The 27,905-nt window shown below is 45.7% G+C and overlaps 1 protein-coding gene across 5 annotated transcripts in view; it reads left to right on the forward strand.

Moving 5' to 3' along the window:
- Positions 1-27,905, forward strand: part of ALS2CL (ALS2 C-terminal like) — a 297,669-nt gene that overhangs the window by 60,252 nt on the left and 209,512 nt on the right. For all 5 annotated transcript variants that reach the window (XM_029588275.1, XM_029588272.1, XM_029588276.1 and 2 more), the window contains exons 2-3: positions 18,872-19,064; positions 21,370-21,475. In XM_029588275.1, coding sequence (XP_029444135.1) covers positions 18,954-19,064; positions 21,370-21,475 — 217 coding nt within the window. In that variant the 5' untranslated portion in view covers positions 18,872-18,953. The remainder of the gene's footprint in view (positions 1-18,871; positions 19,065-21,369; positions 21,476-27,905) is intronic.

Raw genomic sequence — 27,905 nt, forward strand, 5'->3', positions numbered from 1 at the left:
ATTATGTTTCCCTATATTTTACACATAATTCCTTTAGAAGCTGGATATCCAGACTCATATTCATTGATTTTTGTAATCTTTATCTTGTTTGAATGTGCAGGGGGGTTTTTTTTTTCAGATTCTACTTTGTGCCTTATCATCTGTATCGATATTTGTCCTTTTCTGATTGGCCCTGCTTGTCATGTGACCCCCTTTTCGGCACCAGTTTTCAAGTATATTTATTTGACATTTCCATGTAGCTATTCAGAGTTATGCCAGCTGCACTTCTGTAAGAAAGTTGTTATGCTGATCAGAGTTAAGATGCTCGCATTTTTGCTGACCCTTTAATCAAAGTCCAGTATAGGTAACCTTCCTATTTTAGGATTTTTATTGTTTATACAGATATAAATCTTCCTCGATGCAGCTTCTTGTGAATCACAGTTCCATGTCAGGGGAGCATACCCTATTCCATGCTGTGAGCAGCAACTTTGAACTCTGTTTGAAAACAAATATAATTTGGATTAAATTATTTTACAAACCTTATCTGGATTTATATAATTTGTTGAGAAGCACCTCCTTTTCTTGCTGTCATTCACCGGTATGTCTTCATTCCCTGTACGTACCAGGATCAGTCCAGACGGTGGGTTATGTCCCCTGTCCAGCAGATGGAGTCAGAACAGAGCTCGAGGGCTCCGCCTCCTATACCAGCTCACCCTCTGCTGGAGCTCAGTATCTTTCTGACTCCAGCAGATGTGAGTTGGAGAAACAGTGCTTCCCCAGTCTGACAGGTTTTTGAGTCTCTTTCTACTTTTCTTTGAGTTCTACCTGTCTTTTGTTTGCTAGCTAACAATTTGGATCAAGTTAATTGAGGAAAAAAAAAAAGTTTTTATTCTGTCAGTGATTTGAGGAGGCGTGCTTCTCTGTTCGGCCTCCTCCTGCAGTGTCACTTTCCTACGTTTGGGGTAAGTGTTATTTTCTATGTGGTTTTTCTTGCAGCTTTTCTCTTCACTTGTCGGCGTTTGCCGGTACACCCGGCTCTCTCACGCGGTCCTTGACGGTCCTGTGGCCCGGCGAACGCTATCTTGGGCCTGGGCGCGCCGCTAGCGGTTTTTCCCGCCGGCACCTACGGATCTGTCAGGTGGGTTGTGTCGGCCATTCGGCCCCCCCGCGGTGCGCTTCCTTTTTGGCCCCCCCCCCCGAGGCGATTTCTCATAGCGGCTTCTTCATGCCGCGCTTTTCCTGCTGCGAGACCTGCGGTGAGGCAGGGTCTCGTTTTTCAAAGGAGGGAGTTTGCCCGCGCTGCCTCCCTGAAGGGGAAGGTGGTTCGCGTGGCTCGGGTTCGCGCCCAGCGCCCTCCTCACCACAGCCAGGGATGAGCGGGCCGGCCACGTCCTCGCCAATGGCGGGAACGGCGGCCATTGGGGAGCGGGATTTTCCTTCAGAACACGCCCCGGAGGAAACAGACGCAGTTCGGGGCGCCCCCCGCCTGCACCGAAGCCCAGAGGAAGCTCTACCGGCCCGACCACCGCAAGGGGCCCCTGCGGCTGCAACTTCAGCCAGCCTGCCGTTTTTTTCCCCGGACTTCATTTTAAAGATGCACACGGCTTACCTGCAGGGCCTGACAGAGCCGGGGGGAGCCCCCTCGGGGCCTCCTGCTCCCAAAGTTCCCAAACTCTCGTTTCCGGCCTCCGGGCCCCTGTCCTCGGCTGGGCCAGCCACAAGCTCCTCGGCTTTGCCATCCCAGCCTCGAGTGGCGGGAGCGGCTCCCCCTTTGGGCCCTGACCCTTCGGACCCTCCGGATCCGGCGCAATTGGAGGGGCAAATGGAGGGCGACGACCTGCGAGCCTTGCGGATCTTCCATAAGGAGGAACTAGAAGACCTGCTCCACCAGACCCTTCAAGAGCTAGATCTGGATCCTCCACCGGACCCCCCGGGCCTGTGGCTCCGGCGGTCGCAACGTGCTCCAAGAAAGGGGACCCGGTCCTGGCCGCCCTTAGGCCTAGGGCTAAAGCTTTCCCGGTCCATGAGTCTTTTCTCCAGCTCCTCATGGGGGAATGGGACGTCCCTGAAGTGGCATTGAGGGTCACCCGGGCCATGGAAAAATTATATCCCTTGCCTGAGGATTTCTTAGATCTCATCCGTTTCCTTAAGGTAGACTCGGCGGTCTCAGCGGTGACTAAGCAAACTACGATCCCGGTGACGGGCGGGACGGCCCTACGGGACACACAGGACCGCAAATTGGAGACATTCCTCAAGAGGGTGTTTGAGGTTTCGGCCCTAGGGATGCGAGCTGTCATGTGCAGTTCTTTGACCCAGAGGGCTAGTCTGCTCTGGGTCCAGCAACTCCTGACGTCGCAACAGTTGCCTCCGGAAGAAGCAGCTCAGGCTGACAGCCTGGAATCTGCCATCGCTTACGGGGCGGATGCTCCGTATGACCTTTTTCGCGTTCTGGCCCGCTCCATGGTGTCGGTGGTGGCGGCTCGTCGCCTCCTGTGGCTCCGGAATTGGTCTGCGGACGCCTCCTCCAAATCGAGCCTGGGATCCCTTCCTTTTCGTGGGAAGTTTATTTTTGGGAACGACCTGGATCAGATCATGAAGTCACTGGGGGAAAATGCAGTGCATCGTCTACCCGAAGATCGGCAGAGGCCTTATAGGCCGTTTGCCTCCACCAGAACCAGGGCTCGAGCACAGCGACGCTATAGATCCTACCGGCAGTCCAATCCTCGCACTGCTCCCAGTAGATCCCAACCGTGGTCGCGGTCCTTTCGTGGGCGGAGGCCCGCGAGAGAGGGCTCGGGCCAGGGGAACCCCCCCGGCAGATCTACCCAATGATGCCAGACCGACCCACTCCTCCTGTCCGCCCATCGGGGGCCGACTCACAGATTTCGTCGAGGAGTGGGTGAAGATTACTTCAGATCAGTGGGTCCTGGACACCATCCAATACGGTTACGCCTTGGAATTTGTCCGTCTTCCTCGGGACAGATTTCTCTTCTCTCCGTGTGGCTCCGACCTCAAACGGATGGCGGTTCAACAGACACTAGACCGTCTGCAAGCCATAGAGGCTATCGTTCCCGTTCCTTTCGCCGAGGTGGGCTCGGGCCATTATTCCATCTACTTCGTGGTTCCCAAAAAGGATGGCTCGTTCCGGCCCATACTGGATCTGAAGGAAGTGAACCGCTCTCTGCGGGTCAACCGATTCCGCATGGAGACGCTACGTTCAGTGATTGCTGCGGTACACCAGGGGGAGTTTCTGGCTTCCCTGGATCTGACGGAGGCGTATCTGCACATTCCGATACGTCCGGACCACAGACGCTACCTACGTTTCAAGATCTGCACATTCCGATACGTCCGGACCACAGACGCTACCTACGTTTCAAGATCCTTCGGGCTCGCAACGGCTCCGCGGACCTTCACCAAGATCATGGTGGTGGTGGCGGCGGCCCTCCGGCGGGAGGGGATCTTAGTGCACCCCTACCTGGACGACTGGCTGATGCGGGCGAAGTCCTTCTCGCATGGACAGGCCTCGTGGCCAGAGTCTTGGAGATGCTTCGCTCTCTGGGCTGGGTTGTGAATCTCCCCAAGAGTTCCCTCGTCCCATCCCAACGCTTGGATTTTCTGGGGGCGACCTTCGACACTCAGCAAGGCATGGTCTTCCTGCGGGCGGACAAGGCACTCTCCTTGAGGGAGCACGTCCGTCAGTTCGCGTCTTTGTCGGAACCCACCGCTTGGAATTATCTACAGCTTCTGGGAGTGATGGCGTCCACCATCGACATGGTGCCCTGGGCGTTTGCTCATCTACGTCCACTGCAGGCGTCCCTGCTGTCGTGATGGAAACCGGTGTCACAGGAGTATCAGGTGGTTCTACCCCTCCCCCAGTCAGCTCGAGACAGTCTGGAGTGGTGGCTGGTCCCGGCTCACCTGGCCCGAGGCGTCTCCCTCGACGTTCCCTCTTGGGTAATCGTGACCACCGACGCCAGCCTCGTGGGGTGGGGCGCGGTCTGCGAACGAAGCGCCACACATGGGACGTGGTCCCCGGAGGAGGCGAGGTGGCCGATCAATCGTCTGGAGACCAGAGCAGTACGCCTCGCACTTCGACGTTTCCTCCCCCTGATTCGGAACCGAGAGGTACGGGTTCTTTCAGACAACGCCACCACGGTGGCGTACATCAATCGTCAAGGCGGGACGAGGAGCGAACAGGTCTCCGCCGAAACCACGCTCCTGATGGACTGGGCGGAACTTCATCTGGTTCGGCTCGCGGCCTCCCACATCGCCGGCGTGGACAACGTGCAAGCGGATTACCTGAGTCGTCAGCGGTTGGACCCCGGCGAATGGTCCCTTTCCGACGAGGCGATGACGCTCCTGGTTCGCCGTTGGGGAACGCCGCGACTGGACTTGATGGCGACCGCCCTCAACGCCAAGGCCCCTCGCTTCTTCAGTCGCAGAAGGGAGCGCGGCGCGGAGGGGGTGGATGCTCTAGCGCTGCCGTGGCCGGCAGATCAACTGCTCTATGTTTTTCCTCCCTGGCCCTTAGTGGGCAAGATACTCCACAGGATAAAAACTCACAGCGGTCCCGTGATTCTGGTAGCTCCGGAGTGGCCGCGTCGTCCTTGGTTTGCAGACCTGCTTCACATGGCAGTGGACGGACCGTTACGCCTGAGTCATCTTCCTCGGCTCCTGCAGCAGGGACCGGTATTTTTTCGAGCAGGCGGCACTCCTTTGTCTTGCGGCTTGGCTTTTGAACGGCGCCGCCTCCGCCGACGAGGCTACCCGGAGGCGGTAATCTCTACGATGCTCCGGGCCCGCAAACCTTCTACCTCTGTTGCTTATGTGCGAGTGTGGAAGGTCTTCGAGGCCTGGTGTACCGATCATGGGGCCCGACCCACGGAGGCGTCGGTACCTCTGATCCTTCAATTTTTGCAGGACGGGCTGGATAAGGGTCTTGCATACAATTCCCTACATGTGCAGGTAGCGGCCCTGAATGTTCTGGTACAGACACCGGTCGCCCTGCCTCTCCAGGCGGATATCGCCCGATTCCTGAAGGGGGCCAAACATCTACGGCCGCCGGTCAGGGACCCTTGTCCGTCGTGGAGTCTTAACCTGGTTCTCCGGGCCCTAGCGGGCGCTCCTTTCGAACCTCTACAGGAGTCTTCGCTTAAAGATCTTACTATGAAGACAGTTTTTTCTCGTGGCAATATGCTCTGCCCGTCGAATCTCGGAGCTGCAGGCTCTTTCCTGCAGGGAACCCTACCTTCGCATTTCGGAGGCGGGGATCTCGCTGCGTACAGTACCTTCCTTCCTCCCGAAGGTGGTCTCTTCGTTTCACGTGAATCAGACGGTGGAACTCCCGGCGTTCTCTCCAGAGGAGTCGAGGTCTCTTCGTCACTTGGACATCAAGCGAGTCTTACTCCACTACCTAGAGGTTACCAATGCCTTTCGGGTTTCCGATCATTTGTTTGTGCTCTGGTCGGGACCTAAGAAGGGCTCCTCGGCTTCAAAGACGACCATCGCCCGCTGGATCAAGGATGCCATCTCGTCGTCTTATATCGGGTCCGGTCGGGATCCGCCCAAGGGCGTTTGAGCTCATTCTACACGCTCTCACGCAGCGTCTTGGGCGGAGTCTCGTGCCGTCTCCCCACAGGAAATTTGCCGGGCGGCGACGTGGAAGTCGCTGCATACCTTCGCTAAGCATTATCGCCTACACCTGGCGCCCTCGGCTCCTGGGCAATTTGGCGATCAGGTTCTCCGAGCAGGGCTCTCAGGGGCCCACCCATAGTAGGGAAGCTTTGGTACATCCCACCGTCTGGACTGATCCTGGTACGTACAGGGAAAAGAAAATTATTCCTTACCTGCTAATTTTCGTTCCTGTAGTACCATGGATCAGTCCAGACGCCCACCACGCTGGGATCTTGCGACCTGCTCGGATTCATTGTTATCTACTGTCTCTTCTTTCTTCTCTCTGGTTCTCTATCAGAGTTGTACAGCTCCTCACAAGTTGACGTTGGCGACCTCTTTTTGTTAGGTCATGCCTGTTTTATTGTTCTTGATGTTGACTTTCGTCAGGGTTTTGATCCAAATTGTTTTGTTATTGCTCTTTTGGGCTTTGTTATTCACGATACTGAGCTCCAGCAGAGGGTGAGCTGGTATAGGAGGCAGAGCCCTCGAGCTCTGTTCTGACTCCATCTGCTGGACGGGGGACATAACCCACCGTCTGGACTGATCCATGGTACTACAGGAACGAAAATTAGCAGGTAAGGAATAATTTTCTTTTCATCCTGATTCTGTTTTTAGCCTTAAGGCCTACATTTTCTGAGCATTAAGAGCTAGATTTTAAAAGCGGTGCTCGCGCAAAAACAGCCCCCCCCCCACACACACACGCGTAGGTGGGCCACGCTCGAGCAGCGCAAATTGTAAGAAGCCAAGAAGAATGCGCATACTTTCCCGTGCACACGTCAAGAGTAAGGGGGGGGGGGAGGAAAAGGGGAGGGGGATGGGCATTTCTGAGGTGGGGGCCAAGACTTCCTCGCATAGCTCCGAATTTTAAAAAAGCACAGCAGGGTCTTGGAGACCTCCATATCAACTGGACAAACTGGTGGACTACTTGGAAAAACAGTTTTTTCCCTCGTGCGATCGTGTTTTAAAAACAGTTTGCATACGTGCATAAAAGCCGCTAAAGTTCTAGCGGAAATATGCGGCGGACATTTACACGAGCCGCTTCTTGAGATCACATATGCGCGGCAGGGGTATTTTTCAATGAAATGCGTGTACTTTCACGCACAATATAAAATCGCGGCGTATCTCCGCTCGCGCACCAATATGCATGTTTATGGGCGTATGCACGTTCCTTTTAAATTTACCAGTAAATGTGGACTTTAGCTAACACCCATCAACAACCACTGTTGCCATGTGTAATATGCATACATTCTAGCCATATTGCTGGAGTTCCAGATGGTAATGTTAATGCACATGCAAATAAAACAATATGGTGACTGTGTTCAGTGGTATTTAACTAAATAACTTGTGAGTTATCCAGCTAAATGCCAACTTTTGCATATTTCAACCAGTTATTTGGCCAAAGTTTAGCTGGATAATGTAGGGGCATTCTGTGGCAGAGTTAAGTTAGCTGGTTAAATTAACTTCAGTATTCAGAGTTACCTAGATAACTTATCCATCTAACTCTGGGGATACTGTAGAGTTGTCCTAAAGTTAGCTGATTAAAATTAGCCAGCTAACTTTAAGATAGTCAAGTATATTGAATGGTATGTCTGTGCTGCTAAATATTCCTCCAAAGTTAGCCAGATAAGGTTATCCAGATAACTTTGCAAGCCAGCCAGCAGCTGCTATCTTTAGTAGTTTGAAGGACTCCCAAGAGGGAATGTTTCAGGGACCCCTGAGGAAGGTGATGAAGTCTGTTGAAACATGGGTCTATGTCAGGCATATGGAAAATGGATATCTTTGAACTAAATAAGCATTCATTTTGATCAAAAATTTAAAGACAAACAGGCCAATACAATAAGGGGTAGATTTTCAGAGCCCTGCTCGCCTAAATCCGCCCAAAACCGGGCGGATTTAGGCGAGCAGGGCCCTGCGCGCCGGTAAGCCTATTTACATAGGCCTACCGGCGCGCGCAGACCCCGGGACTCGCGTACGTCCCGGGGTTTTCGGAGGGGGGCGTGTCGGGGGCGTGTCGGGGGGGCGGGCCCGGTCGACGCGGCGTTTCGGGGGCGTGTCGGCCGTGTTTTGGGGGCGGGTACGGGGCGTGGCTACGGCCCGGGGGCGTGGCCGCGCCCTCCGTACCCGCCCCCAGGTCGCGGCCCGGCGCGCAGCAGGCCCGCTGGCGCGCGGGGATTTACGTCTCCCTCCGGGAGGCGTAAATCCCCCGACAAAGGTAAGGGGGGGGTGTAGACAGGGCCGGGCGGGTGGGTTAGGTAGGGGAAGGGAGGGGAAGGTGAGGGGAGGGCAAAGGAAAGTTCCCTCCAAGGCCGCTCCGATTTCGGAGCGGCCTTGGAGGGAACGGGGGGAGGCAGCGCGGCTCGGCGCGCGCAGGCTATACAAAATCGATAGCCTTGCGCGCGCCGATCCAGGATTTTAGTGGATACGCGCGGCTCCGCGCGTATCTACTAAAATCCAGCGTACTTTTGCTTGAGTCTGATGCGCAAGCAAAAGTAGGCTGTTCGCGCGCCTCTTAAAATCTACCCCTAAAGATACATGGAAAACAGGCACTCAGTGTTGAGCACCTGTTTTCCTAACACACACACAGCCACTTCTCCTGGGCACGCGATACCATATTTAAATGAGGGATCACGCTAAAAAGGAGGCGCCAGGGACAATAGCATGCTCCATCACCTCCTTAGAGGTGGAAGCTCAAGAGAGGTGGCTGTCAGTGGGTTTGGAAAATGGACGCTCAATTTTACGAGCGTCCATTTTTCTAACCTGTAGCTGTGCACAGATTAGGAAAAAGGATGCTCATAAGATTGAGCGTTACTTTTCCTAACCTGACCCGACAGCACACTTTTTACATTTTTTTAACCTTTTCGTTCCTTTGACTTAATATCGCCACAATTAACACTGGTTCATAATCTGAATAAATACTAGGGCTTTATAAATGGAGCCTTTAAATATGTGCAGAAAGTTGATTATCTGGCATGGACAGTATGCAAAGAAGTTGTTTGTCAGCCTATGGCATATTGGCTTTGTTGGCTGAAGAACCAGATGTACAATTGACAACAAAAAGCCAAGTAATCATTAGTGGGCGGGGTGGCAGAGTAGCCGGTTTTGAAAGGATGGATGAGAAGTGGCACAAAGCTGGAAGGCATTTTCTGTTTTTGGGTATGTCTTTCTTTGGGGAGCTGGGGTTGTTTGTCATGTGCAATTTGAGAGAGAGAGAGAGATTATGTGATGACATCACTGCCTAGGGTGGTTGGACACCCTTGCATAGCACTTTGTGTATGTGTATGTATGAGAGAGAGGGGATGTCTATGTGTATGTTTGAGTGAGGAAGCATGTGTATACATATGAGAGAGAAAGGATAACGTTTGTGAGCAACAATCCCTCTCCTCTCCCCCTGCTTAACCAGAACAACCTCAGTGCATCTGAAAATTAAAAAAATTCCCAGGTATGGCAGCAAGGGACTTTTTAAATTTTTATTCATTTTTAATTATTGGGTGATGTTTGATGTGTGCTGTTTTTAAATAGTTTATTAGTATTTGGAAAATATGTATGAATTTTAAATGCTGGATATTCTATTCATCTGCTGTTATGAAGAATTTATTCTTTTTATTAATGTGGTTTTAGTCTATTGATAATTTATATTTATTGATTTTATTGTTTGTTTTATGATGAATGGTGATGTTTCTGTTTTCCATTGTTGAACTGCATAGAGTCTGGACTCTTGTGGTTTCCATTTCAGTTTTTGTCTACGTTTCTATTTACAGTTTATAGTGTCTTTATTCTGTTATTGGTGAGGGTCTGGCTGTGTTCTGCATGTGAGATCTATGTAGGGATTTATAGCAGCCTGGCTCATTCCATTTTCCTTATAGGAGACATATTGGTGTTTTAAGGCCTGCAGTGTTGCTTATTCATAGTAGGGTTATTACTGTTTTGAATGTTGGTAATTAGTGCGGTTTTGGTAGGGGTAGTTTACAATATTGAAATCATAATACAGTTTATTCATCACTTTCTGAGGACCAAGCCCACACCCAATAAACATTATTGTGGCACAGTAAATGAGCAGTCAAGGTTTCTTTGAGTACTTTTCTTTATAGTGCATATGAAATCACAACATATCTACTTACCTTCAGCAGTAAGCGCAGTAACAATCACCATTCACATATAGGATTCACCTTTAGGACAGCAGTGTGACAGGAGCCGCCTTCTCCTGAAGACCTGGACCTCGTCTGTTCATCCCAGCTGGACTCTGCATCTTAACCTCCCCAGATGGCTCACTCCCACAGAACTCTTCCTGCCCAGCAGGGACCCTCCCACACAGCTCTCTCCCTCTGTGAGGACATAAGGTAGACCAGGCATCTAGCCTGGTCCTGCACAGGTTAAGGCCACAGGTTACAATTACAATAGGCCTGATATCAATTCCAAGGGTCCTTTTTTTCTGCAGGGTTTTCTGGTTGGTACCACAGCAGTGCATGTCAATATAATATACATGTTGTAAATTATATTTTTACCTCAGAAGATTGTACTTTGAATGTCCTGTTTCATGTAAACTTATTATAAATGCATAATTTTTAATTGTGTGTGGGAGGGGTGTAACTTGGGGGGGGGGGGGGGTGCGACAGGCTCTACGTTTTGACTAGGGTACCTAATACCCTTGCTTTGGCCTTAGATCAAATTCAGCAGTTTCACACTGAATTGGAACTCATCAATAAACTGGTTAGTCTATAAGATGCTATCCGCCCCTTGTCATTTTTGAAAGGGCTGGGTAATTGCAACCAATGCAAAAGGACCTTGAAGTTAAGCTCACCCCCCACCCCCACCCACCCACACACACAAGGAACCCTGGACATTCAGATTTTAATTTACACTTTGAATAAACCTTGCAAGTAGGGTCCAGACTTAGATTGCAAGCCTTTGGGTCCATTATCTGGGTTTTCTCACCCTAGGGTTACATATACTTTGAATCTGATGATGGTGGCAAGAGGTTGGAGGTATGCATTAAGAGAATGGGGGATATTGGGGAGCCCACAATGTAGGGAGCAAGGTTCAGAAGCTGCAGGATCCTGGGTTATTATCTGGGATTTACCAATCATCATCATTAGCAACATCATCATCATTATCTATTTTTCTCATGCTCTTCCAGCAGAATAGTGAGTGAACCAGTTTTGAATCCTGTCCTCAAGGCCTATGTTTGACAATCTGATCAACAAAGTTTGGTAGTTGCAGCCAAAAGACTGAAGAGAATCAGTTGCCCCGATCCCTCTTGATCCATCAGTAGTTGCATGTCATCAATGACTGAGATAAGTATTGTCTCTGTACTGTGCCCCATACAGAAACATGACAGAGCTAGAAACATTGGACAATGAAGATTTCTTTACACATACCTTCCATTTGAAAATTACCCTGAGAAACCTTCCCACATACATTTATACCTGCTAATGTTTGCAAGTAGTTTTTATGGAATTTATGCAAATACCTTTAAAAATAAAAAATATGCACATAAGTCCAATCACCACCCAGACTCTGTCTCCCATGTACAATAAAGTATCCCATTCAGTGAGTACGAATGTAATTTAATGCCAGAACTGTCACCACACAGAAATTGGATACAATTAAAACTGAAATACAAACATCAGCTGGACTGTTTTGAAACTTTTGTTACTGATTTAAAGAAACAGATGAATGATTATGCCGAAGATCTTCGCAAACATAAACACCAAAAACATTTAAGGGATGAAGATGATTATCGGCAGGGCAACATTTACATTTGTATGCAACATCACAATTGTCCTAAGAAAGTCACTTTCCAAGGATCTTCGGACGATTCATCGGTGATGAACCTGTGGAATATGGTCACACTGAGTCTATGTCCTCCTCCTTGTTTTCTTTTTTCGGAGGCACAGATCATTGACCATGTCCACAGGATTCCTGAGCAAACAGAACACGAGATCCCATGAAAGGTCACAGCCCAGAAAACTCAAGAAGGATACAAACCCAAAAGCAAATACCAGTTGAGAACCTATCACCAGTGATTAATTTATCTCACAAAGTTTTATTGAAAGATCAAGTGTCTTAATTGGAAAAGGGTTTACCATTTTTTCCCACTAATGATTTTGAATCATTTCAATTTTAGATTCATTTTCTGCTTTCCATTCGCAATTTAAGATTGAAATTATGTTTTACTTCTTCTGAGACATCAATAGCAGATTGCACAGATGTTTCCATTGTCCATGTGGTCTCTTCCTGGAACTATGGAGCCAGTCATAGCTACTTTTAGAGATATGGTATTACAGGATGTTAGAAAGACCAATAAGCACACACATAATTTTAGACCTTTCCAGAATTTGACACAAAGAGAACAGCTAGCTTTACATCAGTTGCGGAATAATAAAACTATTATTATTAAGCTCGCTGATAAAGGTGGAGATACAGTCATACTAGATACTGAAGACTATTTAGAAGACATACAATTTCAACTGCACAATATGCTTCATTATAAACCTTTGTCTGAAGATCTATTTTTTTAAAACAAGAGATAGACAACCTTTGTAAAATGGTGTTGATCCACAATTGGATCACAGCAATTGGAGCAGACTGGGAGGGAACTGGGGAAGTGCCGACCGCGTCGCCCTGCAGATGTCACAAAAGTACACCCCCCCTTGCGCGCCGCACAGACATGCGCACATGGATTATAAAATCCGGTGCGCATGTGCACGCAGCCACCTGATTTTATAACATGTACGTGCCAGCGCATGCATGTTACAAAACTGGCGTATCCATGTGTGCGCGTCAGGAAGCACATGCACATGGATGCGCGTGCACACCTTTTATAATCTACTCTTAATAAACATATGATACCAGCTCATAAGAAATCAGCATTACAAAGGAAGTGCAGTTGTGAAAGATCACACCTTGATAGCTGTTCTTGCTTTTCATTTGAAAATGACACAAAATTAAATAGCAAATGTCATTGTTTCTGTATCAATTTTAAATGAAAGCCCATCTCTAGATGATGCTAGCCTACTTGGCCTCACTCTTTTGTGCTATCTTTTTGGGCCGGGGAGACATTGCTAGTCACTGTTTATTGCTGATCTAATCTCCCTGACATAAACACAGACTTTGTTAATTTTCTATCGAGTTTCCCATAGTATTTGCTTTTGCAACATGGGATAATAATTCAGAAAATCCCACTTGCTGGGTCATTTGCATCTAAATTAGAAAGAAAGAGGAGATGGTGGTCCCATGGTTTGCGTTCATAAATGTTATTTATGCAGTTGTTTAATGCAGTTTTTATCAACTGTACGTAGGGAACTAGAAGTAAGCAAGGCATGACCTGAAGGCAAAGAACAAAAGTGACTGTTCAATTGTTCATTTGTATAACAAAAAGAAAGTTGCCAGGACTAGCTGAATAAGCTGGTCAATTTTCGGTTTACATGTACAACAGTAGAATTATAGAAAATAATTCTGTAAAAACTGTGGAGTGATTTGATTATGTAGTAAGGCATGTTTCTATGTCACAGTTCTTGAACAGGTTCTCACTCTTTAGCAGTAAAGGATGAAATGTTTTGAGTCTTCGGGGTTGGTTTTTTTTCATTTCCATTTCTACATATATATGCCCCTCTTTTTCCAAAATAGCACCCGAAGCAGTTTACAACAGTACAACAGATATGCACAGTGCAGCCAAACATGAAATGTGGTCACATAGTGAAACGTTACAGCCTTACACGAATCCCTGCCCCAGCTTATACCAAAGGCCTCTCTCACGTCTGGGGTGGGAAACAGCAGTGACTCCCACCCCTCACGTCAGACCTGATGCATTCCATGTCAAACAAGAAAACCAACCGGCAAGAAAAGAAAGCTGGCTAAACCTGACCTCATCCCGCCACTAGCCTTGCTTGCTTCTCAAGAAGATTAAGTTCCATAGCAGTAGGCTAATCGACTGCCACACCTCATTCTGTTTTTTAAACAAAGGACAGATTTCAAATTAACAATGTTCCACTTTCTTGACTTGTGTTTAAGAACATGTTCAGCTATCAGCTGGCATAGAAATAAGACACGTTCAACCTGATTTATAAAAAAAGGCTTTGACCTTTTTTTTTCTACCAATGGGAATAACCTTTTACAAGCCAGGTCCATTGTGCAGCTGGAGAAAATGAACTGAAACCCTTGAAGAAACTACCAACAAACCTCACGACATGAAATCAAAATCTATAGAGAAAGGAGTAAGAGTTGGCAGAGGATACTTCTTTAGGTTTTTATTTCAAAATATTATTTCCATATACACAGTATGGCCAGAGTAGTTTGTCAGGCACTTGAGTAAAATTGTTTGTAAACTGTACTTGTTACTTTTTGTAGGTACGCCCTGAAAGTTCAAGAAACATATATCGAAACGTAGAAACATAGAAATGATGGCAGAAAAGGACCAGTGGTCCACCCAGTCTGCCCAGCAAGCTTCCCATGGGAGTATCTGCCATGCTGTGCAGGCTACCCGCATGTATCAGTCAGTGCTGCTTGACGGGCTTTGCTAGTTGTCCCTAAATCCAAATGTCTCTTTCCTTTTAGCTCCCATCACCCACTCTGTCAAAGCAGAGAGCGATGTTGCAGTTGCATCAAAAGCATCAAGGCTCATTGGTGAAGGATAGTAATCCCATGCCTTCTGTTAAGGGCAGTAACCGCTGAACTGTGCTGGTTATTCCCAAGCTCATCAGTCCCACAGACCATAAAGGTTGGGGCCCTCAGTGGTTCCTGTCTAAATCCAATTCCCCTTTTCCCCTGATGGTGAAGCAGAGTGTAGTGTTGGAGTTGCATCAAAAGCATCGAGGCTTATTTGGTTACGGATAGTAACCGCTGAACCAGCAAGTTACCCCACTGCACGCTTTCTAGGACTTGGCCGTAGAAGCAGTCCTGTGTTTTTTCCCTTATGTTCACATAACTATATCCCAGACCATGGAAGTTGGGGCCCTCAGTTGTCGTCTGAATTAAATTCCTCTTATTCCCCTGCCATTTAAGCGGGGAACAATGTTGCAATTGCATTAAAAGCATCAAATCATATTGGGTTAAAGGTAGTAATCCCCATGCCTTCTGCTAAGGGCAGTAACCACTGTACCAGCAAGGTACCCCCCTGAATGTTTGTCTCATTTCCATCCTCTAGGCCTTTTTTTCTTCTAACCTATTTATTTGGCAGTCTGATTCAGCAGACTGCCAAATAAATAGATTCCCTCAGCTCTTGAGCACTTGCAGGTACTCCCTGAAATATATATATATACATGACTTTGTTACTATGGGCGCTTTCTTTCATTGACTTAGATCTCTTGTGAGTACATTGAGCGCTTTTAGCTATAATCAAACTTTTGAAATGCATTTATATTTCAACATATTTCCCTTTTTCAGTCAGAAGCCATACTTTCCCAGTTATCTGATTCTTTGACATTAGCACAAAAGCTTGAGTTTGTAAAAACAGGAATTCCTTGGCAGTGGTAATTTTCCACATAGAAAAGGGTACTTAGGTTGGGTTCAGCGGCAGTCTCCATCTTCCACTTTTTCCCAGTGGGGAAAAGGAAGCAAGTCCAGAAAGCTTTCCTGTGACCTGCCAGACCATGGGCATTCTGTCATTCTTTCTTCTGAAACCTGGGACTGATTATTTGAAGTAGGTGTTGACTCTTTGGTGTATTCTATTACCTGCTTGACACATCAACTCCCCGTGCCCCGGAGCACCTTCTTATTATGCATATAACATTAAAATACATGCGAAGTCTTGTTCCTCACATACATTTACAAGCATAGACACCCACATTTATTTTCAAATGGCAATTGATCCCAGAAATTGGGGTTTCCTTGCATAAATCCTTTTTTAAAATTCCGGCCCATAACGTATTAATCTTCCTCGCTTCAATTCTGACCAGTTTTGCATGTTCAAGGTTATATTAGTGTTTTAGAAGATTTCTCAAGCTCTTCTTAGTAGGTCACGCAGCCTCCATTATGAACCTGCTATAAGTAATTTAGGAAGTGCTGTGCTGAATCCTATCAGGATCCCATGAAATAATCACACCGATGTTTATAAAGCAAGCACATAGTAGAAACGGATTGGATTTAAGATTAGGAAATTGTGAGCATTATAAGAGAAGCAAACTTTTAATTAAGAAAAACTGAAAAAAATAAAAAATATCTTCCATCATTGTGAAGGAGGGGCTTGGCCTTGTTACTTGCTATTCATTCTTTATAGTTCCTTTGCGGTTAGTCAGTGGCAATGCTGTGGTAACGTCCCTGCAGGCAGCAGTATAGCAGGTCAGTTGCCCCTCTTTCACTTGCGAAATCAGGAAAACAAGCCAAGTCCAGGGAACTCATATATGTTCTCTTGGCTGTAGGTAACCTGATAGCTTGTGGGTTTATTTGCCTTCCTGCCCAAGACAAACAAAAGTCTTCAAACAAATAAACAAACAAAAAAAAAAACCCCGTCTTCTTCCCCCAAGCCACTTTCAATGTCCACTCCCAAGCCAGAGCCCACCATTTTCGCTCTCTCCCCCCCCCAAGCCAAACACCATCACTTTCTGTCTGCCCTCTGGACCCCACACCTCAACCCCAAGACAGAACCTCTACCATTATCGCACCCCCAGTCCTGAAGATGGGGAGAACACGATAACCCACGTGCAGGGCTGGCTTTTAAGAGGAAACGTCTGGCCAGCCCAGACAAGCCTCTTTGGAGGTGTCTGCAATGCTGGTCAGTAAACTCTCCCTACTGAAATTCCTAACTTAGGGCTTAATCTAGGGACTTTCTGAAATAATGGAGACCTAAGGGGCTCTGCAGTAGCTATGGGCTTCTTAATGTGTGTACTTGTAGCCACATTAAAAAGAGGCATTCCTGGGAGTATGTCTATGTCAGGGGAGAGCGGAATGCAGAATGGAATTTTTTCAATGCATGTGTAATATTTCTCTGCCTTTTCTCTTCCTGCAGAAAACGCAGGGGCAAAGTCCATGGGCACTTTGTCCCCAGGTATCCAAGGGAGTGAAATTTGAAAAGAAAAACCACATGCATAGTTTTCTTTGAAAATTGTCTGGTTAGCAGGTTCAGAAATGCCTGTGCACTTTGGGTAATCCTCAGTCTCACTTCTCATCTCTGGCTCGCCAGGTGAAAACTTCTGGCTACAGGAGTTACAAAACAGCAACCTCCTTACAAATTTCGGCACAATTTTATACAGTACAACAAATCCAACATCTCTCCTGTGTGCTTGTTCTTTCTGAGGATGCGATGGGGCATCAGCGGCAATAAACAATGTAACACAGAAAGGAATTGCAACAGATGAGATTTTACTGACACTTTCAGATAAGAAAATAATATTCATATTAGTATAAGTATGCTTGGATTAACCCAATAATTTCTCCTAAAATAAAGGGGTGAATTTTCAAAGAGTTATGCATGTAAAAATTAGCATATACGTGCACGAGTGTCCTGTACTCACGTACACGGTATTTGATAAATATCAAACCTATGTGCACACATCTACCCAGGGAAATAAGGGGCAATCTAGGGACATTCTGAGAGTTACGCACGTAAGTTGCTATTTTATATGAAACTTGTACGAGAACATGTGGTTAACTTATTTGTACAATTTTACACCTAATTCTCTCAAGCAATTTATATCGGAAGGGTTCTGTTGTTGATTATTAGATGGGTGGGAGGACAGAGTGAATTGAGGGGGAGCTGAGGCTGAAAAACTAGAAGGGTCCTGAGAAGGACTGGATGAACTGGTGAAGGAATCGGGAAAACTGATACATTTCATTTATGACCGCGAGTTTTCAAATATATCAACTTTTGCGCATAAATCAGGGTTTTATGCAAGCAAGTCGTATTTGTGTGTGTGTGTGTGTAAAATATGCACGTGTAGGTTTCTAAAATAGGCAGGAAAAGTACATGCATGCAGTGCTTGAAATGTGCTCTTTCAATGCATTGCAGGTATACGCGCGTATGAAGGGGTGGACATACACAAATTATATTATCTGCGCATATCTGATACACACAGGTTATAAAATACTGCAGTAGTTCTCTGCGCGGCCATATACGCGCAAAAATGGGGCTGCGCGGAGTTGTTTGCTGAGCTCAGTTCTTTGGTCCGGTAGGTAAATAGCAGTTTGTGTGTTTAAATGTGAACTGGCTTTGCAAATGCATTCCTCCTCCATGTGGCTTGTTTCCTGCAGGGCTGAAACTTCCAAGAGCAGGGGGAATGGGCAGTTCCTCTGTTCTATTCTTTATGCTTGAATCCTACCTTATTAGTCCCTTAAGACCACATAAAATAGCTTACAACATTAAGATAATAGTTACAACAAATTGAATGCGGTTCAGAAATACACATTAAATACACATCATTAAAAATATTCAGAACGGTTCATAAACAATTCATAGTAACAAGATAAAAAAACCCCCAATAAAGCCCTAAAACCTAAGACTCGCTCCCTCTTTTCACTAGAGAAAGTCTTAGCTGAGTTTTAAGTTAGTTCCAACAAATAAAATCTAACAGATAAGATAACAAGTACTACATAACAACCTCCCCTTTCCTCAGATCTACAGGAAATCCCAATTCATAATATTAACTCCGTCCCAAGTCAACATGAATGCCCCAAACACTCCCTGTGCAAGAAGCAAACTCCAGGCTACCTTTTACAAACAAATAATAATATTAGGGTCCATCCACAGGCTTTTATCCAGAACTTGATTAGATCTGGAAATGGCTTCCACTACAGACTGCTTGTCGATTGTGCAACAACTAACTCGCAAGCAGACAAGAGACCCCTAGTGAGCCCTGCAAGATTTGTAGAAGTCTTAAAGGTGCCTTGATTTTATTAGTGTTTTAGGTTAGAATTCACAGTAAGACTTACACTTGTTCCTAGTCAACTTACATTAAATTGCCCCTCTGCCCCCCCCCCTACTCACACACATACCCAGCCCAACCCATCTACAGCAAAATCAGTGAATCTACAAAAAAAGTCTCTTGTAGGTCTCTGAAAGTTGATGGAGGGTATACCTGAAGAAAAGGGGATCATGGTGACAAGAACCAGAAATCAAGGGATTCAGGAATTTGAAAACAAATGCTAGAACTATATTACAATCTCATGCTGAGATCATGGACAACAGCAACACATTGAAATCAGAGAAGGAGAAGAAAAGCGGTCACAGGGGATATGAAGAAATATTAAAGAGACTATTATTTACCTATCTGGTTTTGTTTTCTAACAGGAAATACCATCTCAGTGAACAACAGATGACATAGCCTATGCTGGCTAGAAGCTTTGGGCCTGTATCTTATTGACTGAACCTCATGGCTAATTCTAACAGCTCGGCCCTTTCTAGACGCTCTGCATGTCGGTATAAACGCTCTTCTACCCCTTCAAAATCCATAAGGGGAGCAATGGATGTGGCAAGCTTAAAGGTAAATAAGATGTAATAAAATAAAATCAAGACCTCTTAAATTGTATTCAGTGGTCCTTTTTGGAGTGCCGGCTCATGTGAGATTTAGTAGGAATGACACTTGTAAAAAGGCCAGTGCAACATTTTTGATGATACAATAGCTCAATAATGTGCCTCATGTATAATATTAGATAGTTTTTCAATCTAAGGGGGCCAGTGTTCTAAACTGTATTTACATTAGCCATTAACATACTTTAACACAAGATTTAATGTATTAATTGCTGATGCTAATTATATGCAAATGAGGCCTGTGCAGCAGGCAAAGTACACGCACAAAAGTGTAGTTTATAAAGCAAAATAATACGTCGGCATTGCATAATGCATTTTAACCTATTCGTTTTTACTGCACTAATAAAGGTGAATTTTAAAAGCCTGGCACGGGCAACGATTAGGAGATAGAGATTTCCTTTATTGTTAGCCCTCACATTTCACATATTAAAAAAAAAGTACAAATAGATAGGTTACCAGACAGCTCTGCTGACAGTGAGTAGTATTGTATTCATATAATTATAATAATTCCCAAAGGGATTCAGCATTACAGAAATACTATATATATATACCGTATATATATATATATATATATATATATATATATATATATATATATATATATATATATATATATAGTGTATATGTAAACACTTCTTAGCATCCATTAAATACCTGATATTGAATAATACATCCCCGAAGCTAGTGCAACAATTTGTAATTGCTATTTCGATGCTGAAAATATTGGTATGGGTTTCAATTTATTAATAATCATTTTTTAATGCCTTTGAAGCTTTTACATGTCTATCCAATAAATGTTATGGGTAAGTACATTCTGATTACATTTGTAAATCCTGCAGACCAAGGATTCAATTTGGCTCCCATTATTCAGTCTACGCCCCCCTCCCTTACTGAACCACCCCTCCCTTCCTCCTCCAGTGTGGTTAGAACTAGATCTGGAACTGGGTGACCCAGTTCTACACAACTCGAACTAACAACAGCTCAGGTAGACTTACCAGTTTTGTTTTGTTTTTTACCTTGATTATAAAGCCAAGACAGGGGTGGGTTTTTTTGGAGAGCATCTTGGATCACCAGAAACCTTTCTACACAGCCCATTTGAAAATTTGATGCTGCTTGCATTCAAATTCTGACTCGGCTGCTTAGAAACGTCAAACTGAAATCAAGTCTTGCAAAATCCCTAATTGATCATAAAAATGTGAAGGTCAAGTCAAAGTGAAATACAAATCTGGACAAACCAGGACTACCTATAGTCACCAAATGGCGCCATTTGTTTTTAGGACAGGCTGATCTAAACTTGAATGTATTTCATTTCTATACCTGGACATATAGTCCAGTGCATATTTAGGATTTTGTCACCCCGCACCCACCCCTACTTCCTGTAAGGGTTTGTTACAGGTTAGCAGAGGGCTGTTCTCTGCTGAATGAGATTCAGCAGAGCTGGAAGGCAGCAAATCTTTACCAGCTTGCTTCCCCCAAATGTTTGCCACCCTAGGCACAGCTATAAAGGGTGCCTACCTATTGACAAATCCAGGGCTGCATATAGTCCAACTTTTCTACTGGAAATCAGGACTGCAAGTCCATTGCCTGCAGTGTCTGGATCATCTTGCTCTGAAACAAATGGAACTACTTGAGATGTTAGGACAACCTCTTCTGATCCAAGGCACATTTGACTTGCCTACTGCTCTCTGCCTCATCAGAAGCAGGAAAAGGGGAATTGGGTTCAGACAGCCAACCAACGAGGGCCCCGACTTTTATGGTCTGTGGAAGTGACCTGCACAGAGCAGCAGTTGCTACCCTTAACAGAAGGCATGGGATTACTACCCTTAACCAATAAGCCTTGATGCTTTTGATGCAACTGCAACATCACTTTCTGATTCGACAGAGGGGGGGGGGTGTGGAGGGAAAGCGGAATTTGGATTCAGAGACAACCAACATGAGCCATGACGTTTTTACAATCTGGGATACTGACGCACAAATATTGGGGGAAAAACACAGGACTATTTCTACAGCCAAGTCTATAAGTAATGCACATCAACCAGCACTGACTGATGCATGGGGATAACCTGCAAAGCATGACAAATACCACCATGGGACGTTTGCTGGGCAGACTGGATGGATCATTGGTCCTTTTCTGCCATCATTTCTATGTTTCTATGCCATCTTAAAACTAAATCATAAAGTAAATCGAGTAACTTAAACAATATTGCATGTTGTAGTCATTCAGTGGATGTCTTTTCAAATGATTGTTTTACATCCAGGGTGTATGTCAAACTGCGGTACGATCTCTTCTGAGTACCGAAGAAGCTTTCATATCATCTTTAGCTCGGATTAACAACATTGTCCTCCAGCCACTACTAAGTACAGGTAAGAAAGAAAACAAACACTTACCTATATATTTGTATTCTTTTACAATTTATGTAAGCTTTGGGGATGTTAGTGCACATAAAAGTATGGAACCAGCAGCACTGGCTTGGACAGGATCTGTGTAGAACTTACTTAGAGGAAAGAGAAGACCATCTTATTGGACTAAGTATGTAATCTTTTAGTGCAATGAGGTCTGCACTGGCCTTTGGGTAGTTTCCACCTTGCATTTCTTCAAAAGGATATTGGCTGCCAACTAGGCCACAGATTTCTTTACCAAGCTTCACTTTGTATATGTATTATTTGTTCAAAGCAGTATACATCAATTACAAACTTTGCACAAGATCAAAATGGACAATTGATAATTGCACCCAAATTAAAGCCAATACAACTGTGGACACAATTTATACAGGGAACAAAAAGTTAGATAAACAAGATTTTGTTACAGTGTGGTACTGGTTGAACATAATGACTTTAAGAGGACAATTTTCAAAACCATTTATCTGGATAAAGAGTAATTTATCCAGGTAAATGGTTTGTCTCATTACTGCTCTCCTTCAGTTCAGCTAAAAGTATGCACGGTCTCCCATTGTCCTTTCAGTTGCAGTATGAGGACACATTCTAAGAGGTGCATTTTGGTTGAGGGAAGAAAATAACGCACTGTGATGCTAACTTTTAAACAAGCATGTAGACATGGTCACATATGCATGAATTTTCTATCGCGCGCTCAAGGCATGTGTATTAAATAAAATATGCCTAGTGTGCGTATGTGTACTCCTTTGCACGAGCAACTGCTGTTAGTGCATTTTCCCTAGGAATTGTTGAGCTCATTTTATAACATGCACGCATGAAGGAACTGACCAGTATTACCAGTTAGTTCCCCAGTTTGCCCAGTCTATTTCTAGGTCATCAACCCCCCCCCCCCCGGTTCTTTAGCCTGAATGCCCAGACCCTTCACACAGTCCGTATTTGGCTATAAATAGTTGTATTCAGGCTTACACCTCAAAAATAGCAGAAGTAAATATGCACAGGTAAGAGTTGTATAAGTGCTGCGTTCGCAGGATATAAAATCGCAATTTACATGTTGGTCTCACCCCAGAACACCCCTAACTCCTGCCCCAAATCAACCCTTTTTTTTACGCAATCAAAAATATTCATGCATAGGCACTTGCACATCTATGTGTGAGGTTTATAAAATAGCCCGAGCACGAATAAGCACTACTTGCACGTGCATCTGTTATTTTATGCATGCACGTCTCTTTTAAAATTCACTTTATAGTTTGGATTTTCAAATCTACACTGGTTATTTTTCATTGAAAAAGCAGGTGCAAAGTCCACAGTTACTCTGTTCCCATGGACAAATTCATGTTTGAAAATTAGGCACAAGGTCCTTGAGTGCAAAGTAACCACAGACTTTGCACCTAAACAGGGGGGTTTGAAAATTGTCCTGACAATGAGAAAGTTAACGTGAATTAGAGCCAGCAGGATAAACACGCATCACTTGCCGACTCCAACACAGGTAGAATATCGAGCTTTAAAGCCCGATATACCAACATAACGGTAGGCACAAATGCTGCGGTGTTAAACTGACTTTACAAAAGTAAGCCTGGCAAGTTTTTTTACACCGACACAGTCTGCTTTGTCCCTGAAACCCCGAGGAAAGCATATGCTTACTGTCTGCATCTGGAGTGGAGAGGAGAAGGCTCTCTTCCCTCTCCTCCCAGAGGCAGCACATTCTTCAGCCCCCTCAGAAAATTTGCTTGCAGAGATTGTAGTGGGTTTTCCAGGAGCCCAAACTCTCCACCGTTTATACTCAAAGACTCCATCCCAGGCTGCAATAAAGTATCAGCAGGAGGGAGTGGATTTCAAAATGGCACCTCCTGTCATGATCTAAACTAAACACGTGTCGGGGTTATGGGACAGCAAAGGGCCAGGTCCAAACATATCTTTGTTGCTTTTTTATGGAGGGGGTGGAGGGGAGTTGCCGTCTGTTAACATATGTCTCTTGAGGTGTAGTGTACTTAATTTTTCTCTCATTTGCAGGGCTACACTAAACCTTGCAGGTCTTAATGATGGAGAGTAAATGTAATGTTAATACTGTGTATGAATAAGTCATATTACTCATTTTTATATGTCTTTACAAATTTTTATGTGCCTTAATATTGCTGTCAAGTTCTCCAATGATAACGCCATCGCACATGCAAATTATACAAGGTAGTGGCCTGGTATATTAGTGCTTGATAACAAATGCGCTAGCAATAACAGCCTTAAAGGATGCAGAAAGTATCAGAGATAGGATACAGCTTGGAAACCAGTGAGCATCTGATCTAAGAGCTGAGCTCTCTAGTCCCCCGCTGGCTAATGTGCCCCCTTCCCTATCCCACCCCTTAATGTACCTGAGATGCCTTCCTGTCTCATTGGCTCCTGGCAGGAGTTTAAATCGGACAAGGTACCCCATTGGCCACCGGTCCCACCACCCAGTCCTGTCGCCCCATTGGCCGCCAGTCCCCCCCCCCTCCACTTACTGGCTGCAGCACCCCTGCCCAGTTATGCGGCTCCTGCCTCGAGAGGCTGGGCCTCCTATTTGGTTGCACTGTCAACCCTGCAGTGGATCTCAGCTGATTCAGTTTTGCATGTCCTTTCAGGATTAGTGCATAAGTTTTACACAAACGATTTCCAGGTATTTATCCCAAAGTGAAACTCCCGGGGAACTGCCTGTGGCTATGCTTCAGAGGCTACTATCAATGAGTGGATGCTAGATAATGATCTGCTGTTAAATGAAGAAAAGATCACTATTTTATGGGTGGGTAATAAATTGTGTTCTCACAGGACAAGCAGGATTGTAGTCCTCACATATGGGTGACATCACAGGATAGAGCCCAATCATGGAGCACTTTTGTCAAAGTTTCCAGAACTTTGACTGGCCCCTACTGGGCATGCCCAGCATGGCACTAACCCTGCAGCCAGCAGGGGTCCCCCTTCAGTCTTCTTTTTTCCGCGCAGCAGTAGCCTCACGGTAAAGGAGCTCTGCAGAGATTCCTGACAGGAACATAAGAACATAAGAAAATGCCATACTGGGTCAGACCAAGGGTCCATCAAGTCCAGCATCCTGCTTCCAACAGTGGCCAATCCAGGCCACAAGAACCTGGCAAATACCCAAAACCTAAGTCTATTCCATGTAACCATTGCTAATGGCAGTGGCTATTCTCTAGTCTAGGTGAACTTAATAGCAGGTAATGGACTTCTCCTCCAAGAACTTATCCAATCCTTTTTTAAACACAGCTATACTAACTGCACTAACCACATCCTCTGGCAACAAATTCCAGAGTTTAATTGTGCGTTGAGTAAAAGAGAACTTTCTCCGATTAGTTTTAAATGTGCCCCATGTTAACTTCATGGAGTGCCCCCTAGTCTTTCTACTATCCGAAAGAGTAAATAACCGATTCACATCTACCCGTTCTAGACCTCTCATGATTTTAAACACCTCTATCATATTCCCCCTCAGTCGTCTCTTCTCCAAGCTGAAAAGTCCTAACCTCTTTAGTCTTTCCTCATAGGGGAGTTGTTCCATTCCCCTTATCATTTTGGTAGCCCTTCTCTGTACCTTCTCCATCGCAATTATATCTTTTTTGAGATGCGGCGACCAGAATTGTACACAGTATTCAAGGTGCGGTCTCACCATGGAGCGATACAGAGGCATTATGACATTTTTCGTTTTATTCACCATTCCCTTTCTAATAATTCCCAACATTCTGTTTGCTTTTTTGACTGCTGCAGCACACTGAACTGACAATTTCAATGTGTTATCCACTATGACACCTAGATCTCTTTCTTGGGTTGTAGCACCTAATATGGAACCCAACATTGTGTAATTATAGCATGGGTTATTTTTCCCTATATGCATCACCTTGCACTTATCCACATTAAATTTCATCTGCCATTTGGATGCCCAGTTTTCCAGTCTCACAAGGTCTTCCTGCAATTTATCACAATCTGCTTGTGATTTAACTACTCTGAACAATTTTGTGTCATCTGCAAATTTGATTATCTCACTCGTCGTATTTCTTTCCAGATCATTTATAAATATATTGAAAAGTAAGGGTCCCAATACTGATCCTTGAGGCATTCTACTGTCCACTCCCTTCCACTGAGAAAATTGTCCATTTAATCCTACTCTCTGTTTCTTGTCTTTTAGCCAGTTTGCAATCCATGAAAGGACATCGCCACCTATCCCATGACTTTTTACTTTTCCTAGAAGCCTCTCATGAGGAACTTTGTCAAACGCCTTCTGAAAATCCAAGTATACTATATCTACCGGTTCACCTTTATCCACATGTTTATTAACTCCTTCAAAAAAGTGGAAAAGAGGAATTTTCCTCATGGAATTACTAAAAGTTAATTTGCCCCACAGGGGTCTCTCCTTTAAATTTTCCAAGCCGCGGTACTCCGGTAAGTTTTTACCCATTTTTCCGTCGATTACCATCGAATTTGGCCCTCGCGGCCTACTGGCCGTCGACTGTACGGTGGCTAAATTTTTTCCATGGCCATGGCATCGGGGTTCCATCGGTGCCCGGACTGTAATCGCACTATGTCCATTACAGACTCCCATAAAGTCTGTGTAATGTGTCTTGGACGAGAGCACGATGTCTTGACCTGCACCAAATGTACCCTAATGACACCAAAAGGTCGCAAGACCAGAATGGAGAAGATGGAACTTCTCTTCCGTGCTCAAACCCCGACTCCGTCCATTGCATCGACATCGTCAGAACCGGCTCCATCAACTTCGTGCCAGCATCGACCACCGGCCGGTGACTGGCGTAGACGGCATCTCGGCCTTCGACACCCTCTACTCCCCCTCAGGACCGAGGGGATCGTAGAGATAAACATCGCCATCGACATCGAAAGTCTCGGACCATCGAGGGAGCGAAATCATCGACCTCGCCATCGTCCTAGCCGCCGTCGAAGAAACCCCATCCAGAAAAGGCACCTTCCTTTTCAGCGACCGGGTCACCGAGGCAACCCTCACCCGACAGGGTATCGGGAGCCGTGACTCCGCCTTTAACGGTGGTCCCTCCGGCTATGCCTCTGCCTCCTTCTTCTGTTGCGGAGCCGGGGCTGCTTGCTCCAGGTCTCTGAGAAGAACTGGACCGGAAGGTTCAGGAGGCCATCGACGAGGCGATGCAGTGACTCCAGGTTCCAGCACTGACACCGGTACCGATTGTGGAACCGACCACCGACCCGATTCCAGCAGCATTGGCACTGCTGCTTTCCAGGATGGAAGCGCTCATTGCCACTTTTCCACCGATGGACCCTGGGTCACCGATGGCCCCGGTGCCCTCCCTGCTTACTTTGTCATTGGGAGGATAAACACCATTCCGCATCCCTCCATCAGGAGTTCTGCTTCAGCCATCAATGCCAATATGTCCCTCACCACCGATCCAACCATTGGTGCCGATACGCCTGTCGGCACCAACGAGCCATCCATCGATGCCCTCGATGCCTGCGCCAGTTCCTTCGATTCCTTCGGAGCCTAGACCAGGACCCTCGGGTATCCCACCACCCCATCCCCCTCTAGCTCCTAGAGGGGCAGGTGCTGATCCCTACGACACCTGGACTGATGATTCTTCACCAGGCACTGATGATTTGCCTTCACCACCTTCACCTACTGAAAGTAGAAAGCGTTCTCCTCCAGAGGACCTTTCCTTTATAAATTTTGTGAAGGAAATGTCTGAATTGGTTCCCTTACAATTACAGACTGAACAGGATGATAGACATCAGATGATGGAGTTGCTTCAATTCCTGGATGCTCCCAAGAAAATAATCTCCTTCCCTATCCACCAGGTTCTTCTGGATCTCCTTAAGAAGAATTGGGAACATCCTGGCTCCATTGCTCCAGTCCACAGAAAAGCTGACACTAACTATTTGGTGCAGTCAGCTCCAGGTTTTCAAAAACCTCAATTGGATCACCAGTTTGTAGTGGTAGAATCCGCATAGAAAAGAGCAAAAAGATCAAAGCCTCACACTTCTTTTCCTCCTGGCAAGGAACAGAAGTTTCTAGATGCCATTGGTAACCGTGTCTTCCAAGGATCAATGCTCATCTCCCGAATTGCTGCTTATCAGCTCTATATGACCCAATATAATAGGGTCATTTTTAAGCAGATACCAGATTTAACAGACTCCCTGCCTCAGCAATTTCAAGAACAACTCCAAACCCTAGTAAACAAAGGGTTTTGAGGCAGGCAAGCATGAGATCAGATCATCCTATGATATCTTTGATACTGCTACTAGAGTATCTGCAGCAGCTATTTCGGCAAAGAGATGGGCCTGGCTCAAGTCTTCCGACCTTCATCCTGAGTTACAAGACAGGTTATCCGACCTGCCCTGTGTCAGAGACAATCTGTTTGGTGAGCAGATTCAACAGACAGTGGCGGAA

Source organism: Rhinatrema bivittatum, chromosome 2 (genome assembly GCF_901001135.1).
Source record: "Rhinatrema bivittatum chromosome 2, aRhiBiv1.1, whole genome shotgun sequence".
NCBI classification, from domain to species: Eukaryota; Metazoa; Chordata; class Amphibia; order Gymnophiona; family Rhinatrematidae; genus Rhinatrema; species Rhinatrema bivittatum.